The 21,842-nt window shown below is 43.1% G+C and overlaps 2 protein-coding genes across 2 annotated transcripts in view; one reads left to right on the top strand and one right to left on the bottom strand.

The window, feature by feature from the left end:
• Window positions 1-11,241, bottom strand: part of MFSD8 (major facilitator superfamily domain containing 8) — an 85,687-nt gene extending 74,446 nt beyond the window's left edge. Inside the window, exon 1 of the mRNA XM_070415172.1 lies at window positions 11,181-11,241. The gene's annotated coding sequence lies outside the window, so the exon portion shown is untranslated. The remainder of the gene's footprint in view (window positions 1-11,180) is intronic.
• Window positions 11,214-21,842, top strand: part of LARP1B (La ribonucleoprotein 1B) — a 92,034-nt gene continuing 81,405 nt past the window's right edge. The window contains 3 exon segments of the mRNA XM_070415166.1: window positions 11,214-12,118; window positions 20,627-20,685; window positions 21,069-21,128. Of these exon segments, the coding sequence (XP_070271267.1) occupies window positions 11,590-12,118; window positions 20,627-20,685; window positions 21,069-21,128 (648 nt within the window). The 5' untranslated portion in view covers window positions 11,214-11,589.

Below are 21,842 nucleotides of genomic sequence, written 5' to 3' on the forward strand. Positions count from 1 at the left end.
AATGTTTAGGAGTTTGAGCCAAACAGACAACATATGCATGGGAGCCGATACACTACTGAAATAAGAGTTTCCCAGCTTCGCCGAAACTTGTTTGGCTCAGTGGATAGAGCGTCAGCCTGCGGACTGAAAGGTCCCAGGTTCGATTCCGGTTAAGGGCATGTACCTGGGTTGCGGGCACATCCCCAGTAGGAGATGTGCAGGAGGCAGCTGATCGATGTTTCTCTCTCATCGATGTTTCTGATTCTCTATCTCTCTCCCTTCCTCTCTGTAAAAAATCAATAAAATATATTTAAAAAAAAAAAAAAAAGTTTCCCAGCTTCTTTTATGCATTTGAAGTAAGGAAAATTTCATGGTGGTTGGCAAAAGCCAGGCAGGGATTGGATTGCAAAACAGTTAACAAGATTATGTGCTCTCCTGAGGGTTAATGCCCGCTTCCAGGGGTAATACTGATGTTTCAAAGGGGTGTTAACCTACGTGCACAAGAACAATGGACAGGGCTGGCTTATAGGCCTCAGGCTTGACCGCCCACCATGAGGTCAGATAGCCCTGAGGTTACTTTTCACAGAAACCCCCTTTTTTTTCCTTCCACCCACATTATAATTGAAGTCTAAATAGTTTGCCAGGAAAGGCAGAGTATCAATCCTAGCTATTATTGGTGGTGAGTTCTTAGGCAAGAACACTTAAACATTTAAGAGAGTTCCTACTTACCTAGATTTGTTTTGAAACTATGTTGTCGTAGCACAGTGGGGGTTTTTTTTGTTTGTTTTTTTGGTATTTTTGTTTTGTCTTTTTTACCTATTTGTATAATACAGATAAGTGGGGGGGGGGGGGGGGGAGTTTCCTGAAGGTGCTTTTACTCTCACTTTTTTTATTATTGTTTAAAGTATTACATGTCTCCTTTTTCTTGATTGACACCTCCCCTCCCCCCTCTCCCCCGGCCATTCCCATCCCCCAGGACAAGCCCCCACCGCCCCAGTGTCCGTGTCCATTGGTTATGCTAATATGCATGCATACAAGTCCTTTGGTTGATCCCTTACCCTCCCTCCCCTGCCTTCTCACTTTATCTAAGATTGAATATATCAGTGTATTTATTGAAGGGAAGGTACATGTGAAGCCTTTCAAACACACTTTAGCACTGACCCTGACTAGAAGGTTAGAGATAATTGAAAGTGTTTAGTACTAATCCAAGCATTTAGTTCATGTCTTTTATGATAAACGGGGTCCAAGGCTCTTTGATCTCTCCAGCATAAAGTACACCTATTTGCACAGTGGGTTTTCGCTAGCCTGAACCTAAATTGCACTGGTAATAAAAACAAAGACCTTGATGTTCTTGTGGGACTTTACTTTCCTGAGACACCAGGGGGAGGAGAAGAAGGAGTGGATTCAATCATTTGATGATATATTATAGAGTACTCTAAACAGGAAAAACAAGATTTATCTTTCAAAGGCTCATTTGAACAATCATTTGAATATCAAGTTTGTGTAAGGTAATTAGGTGTTTCATAACTTCTGAGGGCCTAGAGAATTGTCTCCCCCACCCCCTCACCCCCCGACCCCCCGCCACCCCCCGCTTTTTAAAAAAATTGATTTTAGAATGTAAGGGAGAGGGAAAGACAAACATCAATGAGAAAGAGAAACATGGATCAATTGCTTCCCGTATAGGCCCCAACTGGGGATCAAACCCGAAACCGAGGTATGTGCCCTGACAGAATCAAACCTGAGACCCTTTGGTGCATGGGACTATGCTCCAACCAACTGAGCCACACCAGCCAGCACTTATCTCCCTTCTTTGAAAAGACAACCCTGTACCTGTACTCTAGATTCCAGTTTTCTATTGCCAAACAGTTAGGTTATGACTTCAGGTTCACAATCTTTAGTAGGTCATTCTCTGCATTCTTTTTGACCTTCCAGTCTTTTTTCAAATAAATAGGAAGAAACAGATTTTTTAAACTTTTTTTTTTTTAATTTTAGAGAGAGATTGACTTGTTGTTCTACATTCTTATATTCATTGGATGATGCCTGTGTGTGCCCTGACCAGTGATCAAACCCAAAATCTGACATATTGGGATGACTCTCCAACCAATTGATCAGTTTAGGCCAGGGCCTTGACGTTCCAATCTTGAGGAGATCATTTGCCTGGTGGTCAGTGGCTGTGAACATGCATTTAAAGCTTTTGAAAGGACACAATGCATCAGGGAGATATAAGCAGCATAATTTCCACTGTTTAAAATGTACTCAGAGCCATAGTCCTCAAGACCCAATTCAATTAAAATCAAATAAACCAGCCCCGACTGGTTTGGCTCAGTGGATAAAGCATCAGCCTGCGAACTCAAGGGTCCCAGGTTCGATTCCGGTCAAGGGCATGTACCTTGGTTGTGGGCATATCCCCAGTGGGGGTGTGCAGGAGGCAGCTGATCAGTGTTTCTCTCTCATCGATGTTTCTAGCTCTCTATACCTCTCCCTTCCTCTCTGTAAAAGATCAATAAAAATATATTTTTAAAAAAATAAAATAAAAAAATAAAATAAAATCAAATAAACCAAAGAGCCCAGCGAAGGAGTTGCTTTTTTTTTTTTTTAATATATTTTATTGATTTTTTACAGAGAGGAAGGGAGAGGGATAGAGAGTTAGAAACATCGATGTGAGAGAAACATTGATCAGCTGCCTCCCGCACACTCCCCACTGGGGATGTGCCCGAAACCAAGGCACATGCTCTTGACCGGAATCGAACCTGGGACCCTCGAATACGCAGACCGACGCTCTATCCACTGAGCCAAACCGGTTAGGGCAAGGAGTTGCTTTTTTAAAAAAATATATTTTTATTGATTTCAGAGAAGAAGGGAGAGGGAGAGAGAGAGAGAAACATCAATGAGAGAGAATCACTGATCAGCTGCCTCCTGCACACCCCACACTGGGGATCGAGCTTGCAACCCGGGCATGTGCCCTGACCGGGAATCAAACAATGACCCCCTGGTTCATAGGTTAACGCTCAACCACTGAGCCATGCCAGTGGGCAGGAGTCACCTTTATAAACCAAGTGGCTTGCTCAGTAATCCAGAGTTTCAGCTTCCCCACAAATGTTAATCTCACTGCAGCAGAATATACTAACCACAGCTCAGACATCTCTTTGCTCAGTTAAAAGATAATCAAGGTTTATCCTATTACCAAGAACAACTGTGGCCACAGAGTCTATGGAGCAGTATCTTCAGTGGTTAAGGAGAGGTTCCTGATCATGGCCTCATTTACATTTATTCCTAACTAGGAAAGTAGGGGCCTGTCAAAGGAAGCCAATTCTGAATTCAAGAATGCCTCCTTTCTAACTCAAGATGTAAATCCAGAAGAGTTGACTTGTGAAGTGCCCTACTTCCTTCGTGAAAAGTTAGGGGCAGTTAGAGAACCTAAGAGACATTGCCTGGTTATCTGCCAACCTTCTAGGTATTCATAGACCCAAGCAGAATAATAATCACCACAAAGATAAATCCTGTCAGGGGCACAAACCACTTCCCCTAAGTGGCACTTTCACTGGAGTCATTCGCAGGGATTGTTACACTTGCCCATTTAAGCCAGAGGTCACATTTTTAGCACATATGCTAAGTTTTGTAGACTGAAAGAAAAAGTTGTTCTAAATTCTAGAGATTACCACCCTTTAGTAATGGCCTGGAGATACTTACTGGTGATGGTATTATCTTTCTAGGCCAGTGATGGTGAACCTTTTGAGCTCAGCGTGTCAGCATTTTGAAAAACCCTAACTTAACTTTGGTGCCGTGTCACATATAGAAATTTTTTGATATTTGCAACCATAGTAACACAAAGATTTATATTTTTGATATTTATTTTATATATTTAAATGCCATTTAACAAAGGAAAATCAACCAAAAAAATTAGTTCGCGTGTCACCTCTGACACGCATGTCATAGGTTCGCCATCACTGTTCTAGGCCAATGTCAGAGTAAAGAAAAGAAGAGTTTCATGTTTAGCTAAAGTAGGAAGTCTTAAGCCAGCATCTTGTGTGACAGTAGTCTACACTGATGTCAGGTACTTCTCTTCCTTGTCAATTTGATATGACGGTGTCCAGCATCTGCACAGGATCAGATGTCAGGAAAGTCTTCTTCAGTTGTGAATATTTTTTATATATTTTAAACATTTATTTAAATTATCTAAAAGCCCTTAAGTTTAGCCCTAGCCAGTTTGATTCTGGCCAAGGGAACATGCCTAGGTTTCGGGCTCGATCCCCAGTAGGGGGTGTGCAGGAGGCAGCCAATCAATGATTCTCTCTCATCATTGATGTTTCTATCCCTCTCCCTTCCTCTCTAAAATCAATAAAAATATATATATTTTTTTAAATAAAAAAATAAAAAATAAATAAAAGCCCTTAAGTTTGGCTATTATCTGGGTAATGAAGATGACCTGGTATAGACCCTTCCAAGGAGACTCGGGGCATTTTATTTATTTATTTATTTAGGGAGAAGCAGAGGGGAAGGGGGAGAGGAAAGGGAAGACTGAGAGACTGATTTATTGTTCCACTCATTTATGCATTCATTGGTTGATTCTTGTATGTGTCCTGACAGGAATCAAAGGGCCAGGGCCTTAACTATGAATCTGTTTGACCTATGACCAAGAGGTGAAGGATATCTGGAGAGATTTGTCTGCAACCTGGAGTAGTTTTATTTTAAAAGGTAACTGCCTAATAGTCTCTTCAGAGTGGAAAAATAGTTCAGAAGGAGAATTACTAAAATGTGAGTACTCAGGTGAAAAAGGATGGGGGAGGAGAGGGAGCCACGTTTATTCTATTGTCTTTTTTTTTTTAAATTCCTCAGATTTTATTTATTTATTTATTTATTTTTGGTAGGTTTTTTTAAATTGTTTTACTGCTTAAAGTATTACAAAGAGTATTATATATGTCTCCTTTTTTTTTCTCCCCTTGACCTTCCCCTAGCCTCCCATACCTGCCAGTGTCTTGTGTCCATTGGTTATGCTTATATGCATGCATACAAGTCCCTCGGTTGATCTCTTACCCACCCCCCCAACCCTCCCCGGTTTCCTATTGTCTTTTGTTTTAGGTACTTCATATCTTTAAATTATCATTAGCCTTTTCTAATGAGTTTTTTCATAAAGCTATTTTGGAATACTGAGGCCTTTGCATGCCAATTAATGCAGGCATCCCTTTCTGTTTGTTCAACTCTGGATCCTTTGCTCAAGTGCAGTACTTAAATGAGCCATCTTGTTTAACTGGAATGTTCCAGTAATGACCATCGTGATTCTAGGTTATTAGTAAACATTTTTTTTTTAAGTGTAACTAAATTTTTTTTTTATTTTTCATTACTTAAAGTATTACAAAGGGTATTACATATGTGTCCTTTTTTTTCTTCCCCACCCTTGACAATCCCCTACCCCCCAGTGTCTTATGTCCATTAGTTATGCTTATATGCATGCATACAAGTCCTTCGGTTGATCTCTTACCCCCCTCCCTCCTGCCCCCCAACCCTCCCTGGCCTTCCCGCTGCAGTTTGACAATCAGTTTGAGGCAGCTCTGCTTCTGTATCTATTATTGTTCAAAAGTTTATAATGGTCTCTATTATCCATGAATGAGTGAGATCATGTGGTATTTTTCCTTCATTGACTGGCTTATTTCACTTAGCATAATGCTCTCCAGTTCCATCCATGCCATTGCAAATGGTAAGAGTTCCTTCTTTTTTACAGCAGCATAATATTCCATCGTGTAGATGTACCACAGTTTTCTAATCCATTCATCTACTGATGGGCACTTAGGCTGTTTCCAGATCTTAGCTATGGTGAATTGTGCTGCTAACATTTTTTTTTTTTTTTTGTCTTTCTAGATATATGCAGCTCTGGCATTATACAATAACTCTTAAACATAAAACAAGCAGGTGTGCTGGAAGGTGGCATGCTCAACTCTTTGGATATAAAGAAACTCATTTCTTTAGCTAGGCCTTTGGATTTCCTGGAGCCAAACTAATACCTAAGAGGACCTATCATGGGAGTCTTCTTGAGGTGAAGAGAGCTCTAACAACCTTTACATGCTCAACCTGTGTTCACCAGTGTTTGCAGCTTTTAAAAAAATATTTCCGAGATCCCCATTGGCAACTAACCTTATTTAAAAAAAATTTTTATTTCCCTGAGGTCTCCCACTGGACTATATCTGACCAGTCCCCGGTTTACAAGTTGGACTCAATCTAACGCCAGGTGGTAACTGTTAGGGTCGCCGAAGGAGGAATGTACGAGGCCAAAGTGGTAAGGGATTATAAATTTATTAGGTCATCTGGATACCAGATGGGCTGAGCCCCCAAATGGCGCCAGTACCCAAGGACAGGGAGTCAGAGATTTTAAAGGACTCTAGGATGGCCTTTCCTGTGCAGAGCATTCCTTGGGCAGGTGTGAATCCAAGGAAGGTCTGGAGGGGAAGGATGATGGTCTTAGCAAGTGGAATGTGGTCTTGGCGAAATGGAATGTGGTCTAAGGAAAGGGAATGTCCGTTGTGAAGTGACCTAAAGGTCAGTTCCCAAGAGAGGAGGTGTCAATTCAACTATCTGATCAAACTTAACAGTAACTATCAACAATTCTCAACATGGAAGATGCTGTACTAGCTTTTAATCTACACAAAATAAAACGTAAAAACGTGAACTTTAACAAAACAGCAGTAACCAAAGAAGTGTCATTATGGACTGACCAATAGGCTGTGCACACTATCAGCAATTCCCAGTATGTACTACACCAGCAGACCCCTGTGAATAGGGACTGCAGACTGGAACTGGGGAAAGGACTAAACCAGCAACCTCCAGTGAATGGGGGCTGCAGACTGGAACTGGCAGGAAGGAATTTCAAACAACTGGGGAACTGTGGACTGAACTAAAGGCTTTTTTTTTTTTTTTTTTTTTTTTTTAATATATTTTATTGATTTTTTACAGAGAGGAAGGGAGAGAGATAGAGAGTTAGAAACATCGATGAGAGAGAAACATCGATCAGCTGCCTCCTGCACATCTCCCACTGGGGATGTGCCCGCAACCCAGGTACATGCCCTTGACCGGAATCGAACCCGGGACCCCTGAGTCCACAGACCGACGCTCTATCCACTGAGCCAAACCGGTTTCGGCTGAACTAAAGGCTTTTAAAAAACGTGTGTTCTGGGTGAAACTGTCTGCGAGCTAGAACTGACCTCCTAATCTGTGGATTAGACAGCCAATTAGATCAAGAGCTCAGTGCAAACAGCAGGAGTTCAGAACACCTAATGCCCTCAGAAACAGCAAGGCAAGAGAATTCAAAAAAGTTCTTGGGCACCATACCTGTATTTTTGCTGCCCCCAAATGCTATCAGAACTTCCCTTCAAATCCCACCATTACTGTCACCAAATCTGTTGAAAATTCAAACAAGCAAATGTAAAGATCTAATTGGGTTGAAAAAGGTAGCAGGTTACCTCACTAATGTAGGTAAATCAGACTGGTTTAAGGTCACATTCCTGGGAGGGGCTGAAAACAATTAAGTTTAGGTTTGTTGTGGGGTAGGGGTGGGGCAAGTGATACCACCTTGTTTCTTTTTAACAATTGGGAAAAGAGAAGAACATCTGGTTAAACTTGCTGCGGTTTTCCACCTGTGGGTCGCGACCCCTTTGGCGGTCCAACAACCCTTTCACAGGGGTCGCCTAAGACCATCCTGCATATCAGATATTTACATTATGCTTCATAACAGTAGCAACATTACAGTTATGAAGTAGCAACGAAAATAATTTTACGGTTGGGTCACAACATGAGGAACTGTATTTAAAGGGCCAAAAGGGTGAGAACCACTGGGTTAAAGGATGCAGCTTTCTCACAGTCCTATTGATAACTGGCTCTCCCATCCCCATTTCCTTGATGTCAGTGTTTTAAACTTAATAACTTGTTCCTCCAGGCTAAATGATGACCCTACCCAAGGGAAATAATCCATAGGATGGATACTAACTTGTGGGTAATAAGGACTATGACCTATCTTCTGGCCTCCAATCACCTGCAGATACTTCCCACTGCCTGAACCCTTGAAGATAGATACAAAGGAGGGTCAGGGACAGGGGTGGGCAAACTTTTTGACTCGAGGGCCACAATGGGTTCTTAAGCTGGACCAGAGGGCTGGAACAAAAGCATGGATGGAGTGTTTGTGTGAACTAATATAAATTCAAAGTAAACATCATTACATAAAAGGGTACGGTCTTTTGTTTTTTTTAGTTTTATTCATTTCAAATGGGCCGAATCTGGCCCGCGGGCCATAGTTTGCCCACGGCTGGTCAGGGATCTATTACTACAATCTAACAGGTCAGCCTTCCCTGGCACAAAAGCAGGAAAATGGTGGAGTAGATGTGGAGGGGCAAAGAGAAGACAGGTGAAGTTGTTTCCAAGAGGCAGCTATGTGGAAGCAGTCATTAATATGTGTTTAAAAGATGGACAAGTAGCCAAATTCCTTCACCGACATTATAGGCACTGCCCTACAGTGAAGATCGCAAACTCCTACTGCTGAGCTCTTTATAGACCTCTTGAGAACACATTTACCCTCCAGTTCGTCTCCCTCTTTGAGCACAACCTATTTCCAAGAAAGTCCTCCTGTGTTTCTTCAATAAAGTTCCTTTATGATTTTTCACTTTAATAATAAAAAAAGCAAAGAGGAAAACAACTGTTAAAGTGAAAAATCAGTCTCAAAATGGTGTCACTTGTGCTAAAATCCCATGATACCAAGCCTAGATTAAATACCTGATCTGCCCGGCCTGCGTGGCTCAGTGGTTAAGAATGAAGCATTGACCTATGGACCAGGAGGTCACGGTTCCATTCCTAGTCAGGGTATATGCCCGGGTTGTGGGCTCAATAATCCCTATGTGGGGCATGCAGGAGGCTGCCGATCAATGATCTCTCTCATCATTGATGTTTCTATTTCTCTCTCCTTTTCCCTTCCTCTCTGAAATCAATAAAAACATATTTTTAAAAAATCTGATCTACTTGCGACCAGAAACACAATCTTAATCAACCTTGTCTGGAATTTTCTGGTCAATTTCTATGAGGTAATCTCCATAGAAGGAAGAAGCTATCTGCATGATAAAAACCCTCCTTCAAAAAAGATGGCCCGGCCGGAGGGCCGGATCCAGCCCGTTTGAAATGAATAAAACTAAAAAAAACAAAAGACCGTACCCTTTTATGTAATGATGTTTACTTTGAATTTATATTAGTTCACACAAACACTCCATCCATGCTTTTGTTTCGGCCCTCTGGTCCAGTTTAAGAACCCATTGTGGCCCTGAGTCAAAAAGTTTGCCCACCCCTGGCCTGGCCCATTTCTTTTGTTAATCCATTCCTTGCCCCACCTTTCCAGGCTCAACCACTGAGCCAATGCCCGCCGGGCCCACATAACAGTTCTCTCAACTGAATCAACCTTAAACCCATATATACAGCTATGCACCGCATAACCATGTTTCTGTGAATGACTGACCACATATATGAAGGTGGCCCCATAAGATTATAATGGAACTGAAACATTCCTATCACCCAGTTATCTCGTACCATCATAAGGCCATAGCGCAACACAGTACTCACGTGTTTGTGGTCATGCTGGTGTAAACAAACCTACTGCACTGCCAGTAGCAGATACAATGATGTACAATACTTAATACTTGATAATAAATGACTATGTCACTGGTTTATGTATTTACTATACTGGACTTTATTTAGAGTGTATTTTTTTTAGAGTGTATTCTTAGCAATATGCATTATACCATACAGCTTAGGTGTGTAAGTACACTATGATGTTCATAAAATGAAGAAATTGCCTAATGACACGTTTCTCATAATCTCCATCGTTAAGCGGCTATAGTTAAATAGCTACAGGTCAAATAGAATTGTGTTCTCTGAGTCTCATCAAGTGTGAATGTGTTGATAGGCTTTTGGAAAAGAGAGTCAGGCATTATCTAGCAGGACTCCCAAAGGCTGATTACAAGGAAGAGCAGCTGGTTTCTAGTTAAAAACACAAAGCTTCACCAATAAAGGGCACCCCTCTGGGACTGTGGGTGCAAATAAAATCCCTGTTTAACTAGAAATGGATTTAGGAGATTGCTTAGGTCAGATAAGTTGGGCACTAGTTATATATATATAAAACAGGAAAGGCTTTATTTATAGCTGTTGTGATATTTGCATAGCTGATTATCTTTACGAAGTGAGACTCCCGAGAGGGGAGTCCTGTACAAACTGTCTAGTGTGACAGCCTTCAGGCGGAGCCCATGCTCAGCAACCTTGCGCCCCGACCGTGGACGTTCTTAACTCTTAGGTGCACTTCACGTGAAACCAATGTCATCACTCGTTGATTTAAGTGGCAATTAGGTCTTATCGGATTTAAAAATCAAAACATGTATCCATTCCTGGGAAAAACATGTGCGGCATCGTTAGTTTGTAAGCAAGTGTTCTCTTTACAAATTAAAGGAAACAAGTAATTGTAAAAGGAGCAATATTAACTTTTGTTTCACCCAAGTGCCCTTTCCATCCCGTGGGTTGGACTTGGGGCGGGGAAGCGCACTCAACGAGCTGCCCGGGCAAAGGTTCCCTAATACCTACAGGCTGCACTGTTTTCATTTTGGACGAGGCTCAAGGTCCCAGGTGGCCGCGGTGCCCCAAAGCGCCGGGGGCGGCGGGGGGGAGGGACTTTCCTTCACGTGGCGAGGCGACCGACGTCGGGACAGTGCGGCCCGGTCCGGGGCCCCAGCTCACTCGGGAGCGGCCCAAGTCGGGCGGCCGAGACCACCGGGCCTCGCCTCGGGACGACTCGGCCTCGGCGTCGGGGCAAAGCTCCGCCGGGTCCCACGTGCGCAGCTCGCCCCGCCCCGCCCCGCCCCCCCACGCCCGCCGGCCGGCCATCGAGCCCGCCCCGAGTCACAGAGGCCGGGTGCGCGCCCCGCCCAGGCGCCCGCAGCCCGGGCGGCCCGAGCCCGGGAGCCGGGAATCGCCCAGTTCGCCCTCCCTCCCCCTCGGCGGGCCGCTGGGGCGGGACCGGCCCTCGGGGCGGGCACGTCAGTCAGCCTCCGCGGGCGGCGGCGGCGGGCGAGGGCCGAGGCCGGCGAGTAGCCACGTCACGCTCCTCCCGGAGGCCCCGCCCCCGGCCCCGCCGGCCCCCCCCCCCCCCCCCCGGGACCGCCCCCTCACGCCCCGCGAGCAGTTACCGGCTGTTCGGGCGCGTGCGGCCGGCACTCCGCTAGAGGTCCTCCAGCCGGCGGCTGCGCCTCGCTCACCGCCCGCGACAGGTGACGGCTGGCGGCCGGTGGCTCGCGGCGGCGGCGCCCGGCGCGGGTTGGCTGGCTCGGGCGTGCGTCGCTGAGGCGGCCGGAGCCAACGGGCGGTTAGCGCTCCGTTCTACGCGGGAGGGGCGGCACCCCGGGCGCTGCACGGCCTCGGCCGACGCGGGCGGCGACGGCGGCGGCGACGGCGGCCGGGCTCTCGGGCTCTGTGCCCCAGGCCGGAGCCAGTGGGTGCCCCGGCGGAGAGACGGGCAGCCGGACTCCCTGGCCCCGGCCTCCCTGGCCCCGGGCCTCCCGCGGCTGGGGCGGCTGGGGCGGCTGGGGCAAGGGGACCATGTCTGCTCGCGCGCCGGTGCCTGCCGCTCACTCTCGGGAAGAGCCGCCCGCGGCGGCTGCTGAGCAGGAGTCGCCGTCGCCCGGGGTGAGCCGGCAGGCCGAGCAGCTGCCCGCGCCCGAACAGGAGGGCAAGCAGGCGGCGAAGGAGGAGAGGGCCGCCGCCGCCGCCACCGCCAGCAGCGCGGGGGCGCGGGGAGAGCCGTCGCCGGCGCCGGTGCTGGGTCACAGCGTGCCCCAGGCGGCCGTGCCCGTGAGGCCTCTGGCGCTGCACCTGGCGCACCGGGCGCGCGTGCCGCCGGGGGGCCCCTTCGGCGGGGAGCCGCTGCCGCCGCCGCCGCCGCCGCCGCGGGACCCGCCGGCCGAGGACGCCCGGGAGGAGGAGGCGACGGCCGGCTCCGAAGAAAAGCCGCCGCTGCCGCCGCCGCCGCCGCCGCCGAAGGAGAACCCTTGGACCAAAAAGCCGCCTCAGCACCTGTCCCCTACCGGGTCGGAGCCGCCGCCGCCCCCGCTGGACTCCCTGGAAGCAGGTGGGTGGCGCCCGCGGCGGGCACCGGGGGGTGTGTTTGGGGCGGCTCGCGTGGCGACCGGGGCGGGCGCGGGCGGGGGAGGGGCCGGCGCCTTTCGCTGTCAGTCCGAGGTCCTCTGTTCCAAGGTGCCATTCACTCTGCCTGTTGACATAAATGGACATGGACGCGAGCGGCCGCGGGAGGTGGGACCTCGGCTTCTCCTTGACCGACGGGCGGGCGGGCGCGGCCCCGCCGGTGTTGCCCCCACGTGGGAAGGGGCTCGGGGAAGCTGGGTTCAGGCAGCGACTGTTCGTGGGCGTCTCAGAACAAGGCGAAGCAAGGGGATGTATACGTGGAAGCGCGGCCGTGCTTGATTTTTTTTTATCGTGAAATAATGGGCCAGCTGGACATGTCAGTGTTTTCAAAACACTGCGTAGTCGGATGCAAAACGAGGCTCGGGCCGCTACTAGCATGTTTTGGGTTCTGATTGGGTGGGAAAGCTGGAGGAGGAGAGTTGACAGGAGAGTGGACCTCACGGTAGGGAATTGGTAGTCTTCCAGCTGCCTTTGAATGCTGACCAGCGGCCTCGGGCACTTTATTTTGACGGTAGCAGCTGCATCTTTGTTTAAAAGTTGAAATGGAAATAGTAAAAACTAAGACAAAAAAAAAAAAACACCTTTGTAAATTAAGTTGTAAATCAATTGAACTTTTATTTATTTTTTTTCAGTTGAACTTTTAACATAGACATTACAGATCTTTTTCTTAAAATTAAAGGTTAGTAGTGGGATAGGGAAATATGGGGCATGTTTATAGATCTGTGGAGATCAGTTGAAATAAAGGGTATGGTGTAAATGTAAGGTAATTATTGTAGACGTGCATTGTAGTATTGTAGATATAAAGCATTTCTTCAGAAGAACTACAACAGTTAGTTGATTTCCTTAGCTTTTGCACAGTAATATTCATCAATAAATTACGACTTGGAGAAAAACTACTTAAAATTTTGTTTTAAATTTAATGTTGCCATCAGTCTCTACAGTTGCAAAGATCTATTTGTTTACTACTATTCTAGCTGAAGAGAGCAAAAATCTTAAAGCAAAATATCCATACAATTAGCTAAGAGAAAAAAGCACTAGTGAATCTTTATGGTTATTTCATCTCCCTACTTACTAGACTTACAGTATACATTATATTCAGTGAACTATCAAAAAGCCCAAATTCTTTATTGACTATAAAATCAGTTTGATGGGTTTTTTAACCATTACGGTAAGACAGGAGTTTTAATTGAAAATGGCCATGTGAAAAATATTTAACAGTTTAGTATAATTAATTAACCTACAGGTGCTTTAATTGGGTATCTTAATCTTTGTTGGGGATTAAGAACAAGCTGATGCTTGTATGGTGTGGTTGATGGGAATTTCAATTTTGCTGGTGTCTCTCTGTAGGCAACTCTTTATTTTCTTGGAATCCATTCTATTCCTGTAGAAATTCTATTTTGCAAACTTATCTCTCTAATCCTGTCTCTACACTGTTTTACCACAATTTTTATTTGTAGTTGGATACTTAGGAAATATAAATAAGAGAATGGTGTGGAAATGCACTGTATGAAAGACTTAGGGTTTTAGTCCAGATGTTGTTACTATCTAGCTAGACTTTTGGCAAGATTTGTGGGCCTTATAAAAATGAATGAAGTGGATATATTAATCTCTTCTAGTTTCTAATACCAGAGTGTCATCTGTATATAACTAGATAGTCTTGGCCTCCTATTTTCCTAAGCAGATTTACAACTTCAGGAATAATAAAATAGCTGCAGAGGACCTTTACTGTACAGAGTAGGTGAAAACTAAGGAGTGTTAAATTAAAACAATAATCTATTAATAGGCCTGTAGGATATTAATTATGCTTGGATAACAAACTTAAACCATGTCTGCCATGGCCAAACCTGGATTTACAGTCACTCTCTTAATGAGGTATGAGGATTCCATCCCAACATACTGCAAGAAATTTTGTTACCAGAGATAGAAACATTATAGCAAATGTAGGCGAAGTATTTCAGGATTGTTAATCATGAATTTTCTCTGAGAGGAACTGCAGGTGAGACATTATTGTTCCTTCTGTCCTCCTAAGACACTTCTATTTTGGGGATTGCTCTAGCCTCTGTATATTGTTTCTGGTAATCCAGATAAGTACCTCTTTTCAACCAAAGCCTGGCCCACCCAGAAGTCCTAAAATAGTGTCAATGCACTTTTGAATTCATTCAGGAAACCAAAAAGAATTATTCCTCAATCTCTCCTAACCTTGTTTAAAGTAGTTTTATTTATTTTGGGGACTTTTATTAAAATCACAGTGTGGGGTTTATTAATCCCTTGTAGCCATGGTTATATTTTACATACTAAAATATCAGCTTTCTAGCCCTGGCCAGTGTGGCTTAGTTGGTTGAGTGTCATCCCATGCACCATGAGGTTGCTGGTTCAATTCCCAGGCAGGGCACATGCCCAGAGTTCCTAGCTTGATCCCCAGTTGAGAGGGTATGCAGAAGGTTGGTGCAGAATTAGTGATACTTCTCCCTGCTCCTATCTCCACCCGTCCAGGTTCTCAACACTCTGTTGCCTGTGTCCATGGGCTATGCATATAAGTTCTTTGGTTTATCTTATTTCTAAAAGTTTTACATTTTATGTAGATGTACCATAATATAACTTTTCCATGTTAATGAATGTAGGTTACTTATTTAAATATATATATTTTTTACTGTATAAGCTGCAGTGACCATCTTACACAGCATCTTTATATCTTGTCTTGATTCCAACAGAATTTTCCAGAAATAAAATTGCTTTATTAAAAGGTATATTTTCTTCTCTCTATATAAAAGGCTAATATGCCAAGTGTCCCCTCCGGAGTTCAACCAGGAGACTGGGAGTTCGATCACTCGCTATGACATGCACTGACCACCAGGGGGAGGAGCGGAATGAAGGAAGGCCCGGGTCGGCAGCTGGAAGGCCCTGATCAGGGCTGATCGCCAGCCAGGCCTAGGGACCCTACCCATGCACGAATTTTGTGCACCAGGCCTCTAGTACTATATATATATATATATGACATTTTTATTGACTTCAGAGAGGAAGGGAAAGGGAGAAACATCAATGATGAGAGGGAATCATTGATTGGCTGCCTCCTGCATGACTGGGGATAGAGCCTACAACTCCAGTATCTGCCCAGACTGGGAATCGAACTGTGATCTCCTGGTGCATAGGAGCCATACTGGCTGGGGAAAAGGTATATACTATATTAAAAGATTATACTACTACACACTCTTGCCAACAACTTGAGGGAAATGTCCATTTCTGTATAGGCTGACCAACACTTGGCATTCTTTTTTTTTCTTCTTTTTTTTTGGTCAGTATGATAGGTGAAAAAATGTTTTGTTGTTTTAGTGCATTTATTTATTAGTGTAATTGAGTACCATTTCATGTTTGACCATTTGTATTTCTTTTTGGATCACTCAGATTCTTTGTTGTTGTTAATCCTCACCTGAGGATATTTTTCCATTGATCCTTAGAGAGAGGGAAAGACAGAAAAACATTGATATGAGAGAAACACATCCATTGGTTTTGGAGGACCCTGCAACCAAGGTTCATGCCCTTGACCGGAATTGAACCCGGGACGCTTTTATCCGCAGGCCAATGCTCTATCCATTGAGCCAAACTGGCTAGGGCTTTTAAGCTCATGATCATCCTTTCAACCATACTAAGATTGGGTTGATGCGGTGATCTAAGTAGGCAACTCAAAGGACTTCCTGATGTTGAACTTGGAATTAGAGGAATGGTGTTCACACAGTTGGCATTTCACAAGTGCAATTCCCTCCCCTCCCCGCCCCCCCTTTTCTGTCTCTGGGAGCCTGCCCCTGTAAAGTTGACAGCATGAGGGAGCAGTTGTGGATAGCTAGCTTTTAAAGGGAAAAAGTGCTGGCTTTGAAAGTTCAGTTCTTTTTCTAAACTTTTTAAAAATATATATATTTTTATTGATTTTTTACAGAGAGGAAGGGAGAGGGATAGAGAGTTAGAAACATCGATCAGCTGTCTCCTGCACACTCCCTACTGGGAATGTACCTGCAACCAAGGTACATGCCCTTAGACTGGAATCGAACCTGGGACCCTTCAGTCCACAGGCCGACACTCTATCCATTGAGCCAAACCGGTTAGGGCCTTTTTCTAAACTTCTTAATCAGGAAACTTGTTTCCAAGAGAGGAATTGGGACTTTGTAACAGGAATGTTTTAGGAAAGTCTTCCTCTTGGAAAAGTAAGCTAATTCAAAGGGCCATTTAGTAACCAATGTTAAGAAATCACTATCCTAGAGTATCCAACCACACTGGCCAACACAGTTTATCACATCCTCAGTGATGAGATTAAATTATGGTAAGGAAGAATGCATATGTACATCCCAGTTACAAGGTATACATAAAGATACTCCATTAATAAACTGTCAGCATTATAGATTCCACTGTTAAATGTAAAAATTTCCCCATAATAGAGGAATTAAAGAAAGATTAAAGTTTAAACAAAAATCCAAAATTTTTTAATCCAAAAGAATTGACTAAAATAAAAACCTTTTTCTTTTAAAAGTGTGAAGAGCCCTAACCGCTTTTGCTCAGTAGATAGAGCATCAGCCTGTGGACTGAAGGGTCCCAGGTTCGATTCCAGTCAAGGGCATGTACCTTGGTTGCGGGCACACCCCCAGTCCTCCCCAGCTTCTTTACTTTTAGCTAGAGGTTGTAATCAGTGTCTGGATAGAGTATGTGATAATACTGAGTTTTAAATCAATAGAAAAATTAACTCTGTCACATTCAAATATTCTTTTCTCCAGTTTTATTAAATTTTTTTATTTTTATTGATTTCAGAGAGGAAGGAAGAGAGAAAAACATCAATGATGAGAATCATTGATCGCCTGCCTCCTGCACACACCCTACTGGGGATGGAGTCCGAAACCCAGCCATGTGCCCTTGACCAGAATGGAACCTGGGACCCTTCAGTGCACAGGCCGATGCTCTGTCCACTGACCCAAACTGGCTAGGGCTCTCCAGTTTCTTATTTTTTTTTTTTAATATATTTTTTTAATTGATTTCAGAGAGAAAGGGAGAGGGAGAGAGAGATAGAAACATCAATAATGAGAGAGAATCATTGATCGGCTGCCTCCTGCACGCCCCCCACTGGGGATCAAGTCTGCAATCTGGACATGTTGCCTTTGACCAGAATTGAACCTGGGACCCCTCAGTCTGCAGGCCGATGCTCCATCCACTCATCCAAACTGGCTAGGGCTCTCCAGTTTCTTAATAATTCATCATGTCATTCAGTATTGAAATTTTATTTTATTTTTTAATATATTTTATTGATTTTTTTTTTTTTATAGAGTGGAAGGGAGAAGGAGAGGGATAGAGAGCTAGAAACATCAATGAGAGAGAAACATTGATTCAGCTGCTTCCTGCACACCCACTACTGGGGATGTGCCCACAACCAAGGTACATGCCCTTGACCGGAATCGAACCTGGGACCCTTCAGTCCACAGGCTGATGCTCTATCCACTGAGCCAAACCGGTCAGGGCCAGTATTGAAATTTTAAAGTTTACTTTTGTTTGTATGTGGTCAGAATAATTTTATCTTTAATTTCTGACCTTAATTTTGTGATTTATGTCTAACTTGTAATAAAGCCATAAAAACTTGCTTGTGCGGCCTGTTCCTTCTTACTTTTCATTATATCAAATAGTTTGTATAAGGGTGTATTTTGTAAGTACCAGGCACTTAATTTACTTGACTTAGCACTATTTTGGGACATGTTTTTAATTTTCCTGTGGGAAATGTTCCCCAAATGTACTATATTATATAACTTCATAAAACATAGTACTTATAAAACATGCTTCAGTGAAATTCTAGATAATATTCAGGCAAATATAATTTTTTATTTATTTATTTTCTACCCCCATTTTTTTTTGTCCTACTTGCCCATATTTTTTTTTACTACGCTATATAATTTTATTTTATTCTTATGCATATTTACACATGTCTACACATATGTGTGCCTAAAGTATAAAGAAGAATAAAACAAATACTTGTGTATTCACTATTCTGCTTTATTATTTTTTAAAAATATTTCATAGAGGAAAGGAGAAGGAGAGAGAGAGAAACATTAATGAAGAGAGAGAATCATTGATTGGCTGCCTCCTGCATGCCCCACACTGGGGATGGAGCCTGCAACCCAGGCATGTGCCCTCAACCAGAATTGAACCTAGGACCCTTCAGTCCACAGGCCAACGCTCTATCCACTGAGCCAAATCAGGTAGGGCACACTATTCTGCTTTAGAAATAGAATCATTACAGTATTCAAGATCCCTGAAAGCCCATTTCTGGTGACATCTTCAACTTTTGTCCTTCATCCCTCTGTGGTAAGTACAGATGGTCTTTGATTTATGATGATGGGGTTATATACTGATACCAATTCTAAGTCGAAAATACATTTAGTATGCTGTAGAGCAGTGGTTCTCAACCTTCCTAATGCCTCGACCCTTTAATACAGTTCCTCATGTTGTGGTGACCCCGAAAAATAAAATTATTTTCGTTGCTATTTTCATTGTTACAAATTGAACATAATTAAAGCATAGTGATTAATCACAAAGACAATATGTAATTATATATGTGTTTTGCAGCGGTTCTCAACCTGTGGGTCGCGACCAATGAAAATACATCTTGCATATCAGATATTTACATTACGATTCATAACAGTAGTAAAATTACAGTTATGAAGTAGCAACGAAAATAATTTTGTGGTTGGGGGTCACCACAACATGAGGAACTGTATTAAAGGGTCGCGGCATTAGGAAGGTTGAGAACCACTGGTAGGCGACCCCTGTGAAAGGGTCATTCGACCCCCAAAGCGGGCAGGACCCACTGGTTGAGAACCGCTGCTGTAGAGTATTGGTTTTTTATACTCGTGATTGTGTGGGCTGACTTGGAGCTGCAGTTCCCCTGCCAAGCACCACTAGAATATTATATAGCATATCGCTAACCTGGGAAAACATCACATTCAAAATTGGAAGTACAATTCTGCCTAATGTTTATCGCTTTTGCACCAAACTATTATAAGTCGGGGACCACCTGTATCTTATTTGAATTTGCTTCTGGCTTTTAATTCGAATACTTTTATTTTATAACTTGGTCATTGCCATAATGTTTGGGATTCATGTTTTGCTGAATTATTATTACTGTGGTGCAGATCCCAAATTTAATCTTTTATGTTTACTCTTTTGTGGGTCATGCTTAGGTAGATGACATTGCTCTTTGGTTATCTTGCTAAGTGGTGAAGCCAACTAAAAGACTATGAAACTTCATTTGGAGACAGTATAATATGTATTTTTGTTCACTTCTGTGCTCTTATTTACAGTAGGGACAAGTGGTGATTCCATGATACTCTATTTTTTTAAATATATTTTATTGATTTTTTACAGAGAGGAAGGGAGAGGGATAAAGAGTTAGAAACATTGATGAGAGAGAACATCGATCAGCTGCCTCATGCACACTCCCCACTGGGGATGTGCCCGCAGCCAAATGCCCTTGACCGGAATAGAACCTGGGACCCTTCAGTCCGCAGGCCTACGCTCTATCCACTGAGCCAAACCGGTTAGGGCTCCATGATACTCTTGTGCAAACTTATGTTTTGATAGAGAAAAGATTAGTCTCAGTTTAAGTAAACTATATTTTGCACCTCTTGCTTTGAACACTGAAGACCAATTTGAATATACCTTTGCTGAAATGTAGATGATTTCTTGTTAGGAATTTGAGTCTCAGAACTTTGGATCTTATTGGGAATTTTATTACTTAAAATTCATTTGGATTTTATTGCTTAAATTGGTATTATAATAGTTACTTTGGTTTTTTTGGTGGTTTTTTTTCCCCCCCTTCAAAGCACTTCTGAGCATTTTATGAACTTCCCTCCAAAGGTTATGAAGCTACCAGGAAACAGGCCCCTACCAAACACCCTTAATCTTCTCAGCTCTTCTGCTGAAGAATTTGGCCTTCACAATGACTGGCTGCTTTGGGAGCTTTTCCTTCCCCAGAACTTTGTAGTAACCCAATTGCACCACATCAATGATAGGAGCAGCTCCAATCTTGTTTTTGGCAGCATTTACCCATGTCTGCTCACTAACCAATGTACACAGTTTATCAAGGTTGACAGTTGGGCAGAAGCTCTGGTTCCTCTTTATGTGGTAATGGTTCATGCCAACTTTCCCAAAGTAACCTGGGTGATATTTGTCAAAAGTTGATCCTGTGATTATGCAAGCCACCAGGATTACCTCGGCTTCCCGGGAGCTTCCTGTGTCAATGCAGCCATAGCTGTGGCTCACATGGCCTGGAAGTTTCTGGGTCTTCCTCAGTCTGGATGGCATGCTGGTGTCCAAGATACAAGAAGGTTACTTTATTAAATGTATTGAATGAAGTGATTGTAAAAACAATTCTATGTGTGTGTGTTTTTTTTGTTTGTTTTTTTAGAGCTCAGTTCCCCCAAAATTATAAAAGCAGGAAAACTCAAGACAAAGAAATCCAACAAGGTAGGTCTTTACACAAAGAAGTTCTTCAGTACTCTATATTAATTTTAAAAATCATTTTCTTATATTGTGATTTTTTCTTATAGTTGTATTATTGATGGTAATTTGAAGTTAATATACTACAGAATTGTAGCTTTTACACAAACTCCCTTCTGTTAATCCTATTTATATTCATTTAGTCAGTGTCATTAAATAGAGCTAGAGATCATAGGCCAAGGCCTTACTGTTTCAGTGTTCTGATGTTTGGAAAACTTGGATTAATTTGGCAAATGCCTGCATATAAATTGAATGTAGGTGGTTTTTAAAATTGCTTTCACCTTTAGAAAATATTTTTTCTACTTAAAATTTCTAATTTGCAGACATAACACCTATTTATTACTTCTTAGGCTAGTGATTTCAGCGATATGGCGAATTGGCCAACACCAAGTGAATTAGTGAACACTGGAGTGAGTATTGTTTAAGGCTTTTTTTCTATATAGGGAAAAGGTTCTCACTTCAACATGCAGAATTTATTCTACTTCAAATTTAGAGAATTACATTAATAAAGAAGTGTTAAACTCAGCAGCTACCCGTTTCATAGTTTTGCCCATTTTCATATAATGTATCTAAAGCCCATTTTGTTTCAGAATTTATGCTGTTTGTTTTTTCTGATTTATAATATTGCCAATGTGTTGAAGTGCTAACTATATATATGTACACATATGATAAATGTATGTCACTCATCAATAAGGTTCAATGAATGGAATTTCAAGAAATATATATTTTTTATTGATTTCAGAGGAAGGAAGAGAGAGAGATAGAAACATCAATGATAAGAGAGAATCATTGATCGGTTGCCTCCTGCACACCCCACACTGGGGATCAAGCCTGCATGTTGCCCTGACTGGGAATCAAACTGTGACCTCCTGGTTCATAGGTCTACACTCAACCACTGAGCTGTGCCGGTCGGGCTGGAATTTTAATGATGAAAGAAGCTCCGAAAGATGTTTCTAAGATATTGTATCAAGTGGGGTTTTATAGGATTAGCATATGTAGTTATACATGTTTTCATTTGACATTGTGCACTTTGCTGTTTGTAATTTGTGTGGTGTATAATTGTAGGTAGTATATATTAGTTTAAACAGCTTAATTGGTATGTGAATGACATAAATAAACTGCAA

This window comes from Myotis yumanensis, unplaced genomic scaffold (assembly GCF_028538775.1).
Source record: "Myotis yumanensis isolate MYYU_CA2020_CCGP unplaced genomic scaffold, mMyoYum1.0.hap1 SCAF_5, whole genome shotgun sequence".
Taxonomy (NCBI): domain Eukaryota; kingdom Metazoa; phylum Chordata; class Mammalia; order Chiroptera; family Vespertilionidae; genus Myotis; species Myotis yumanensis.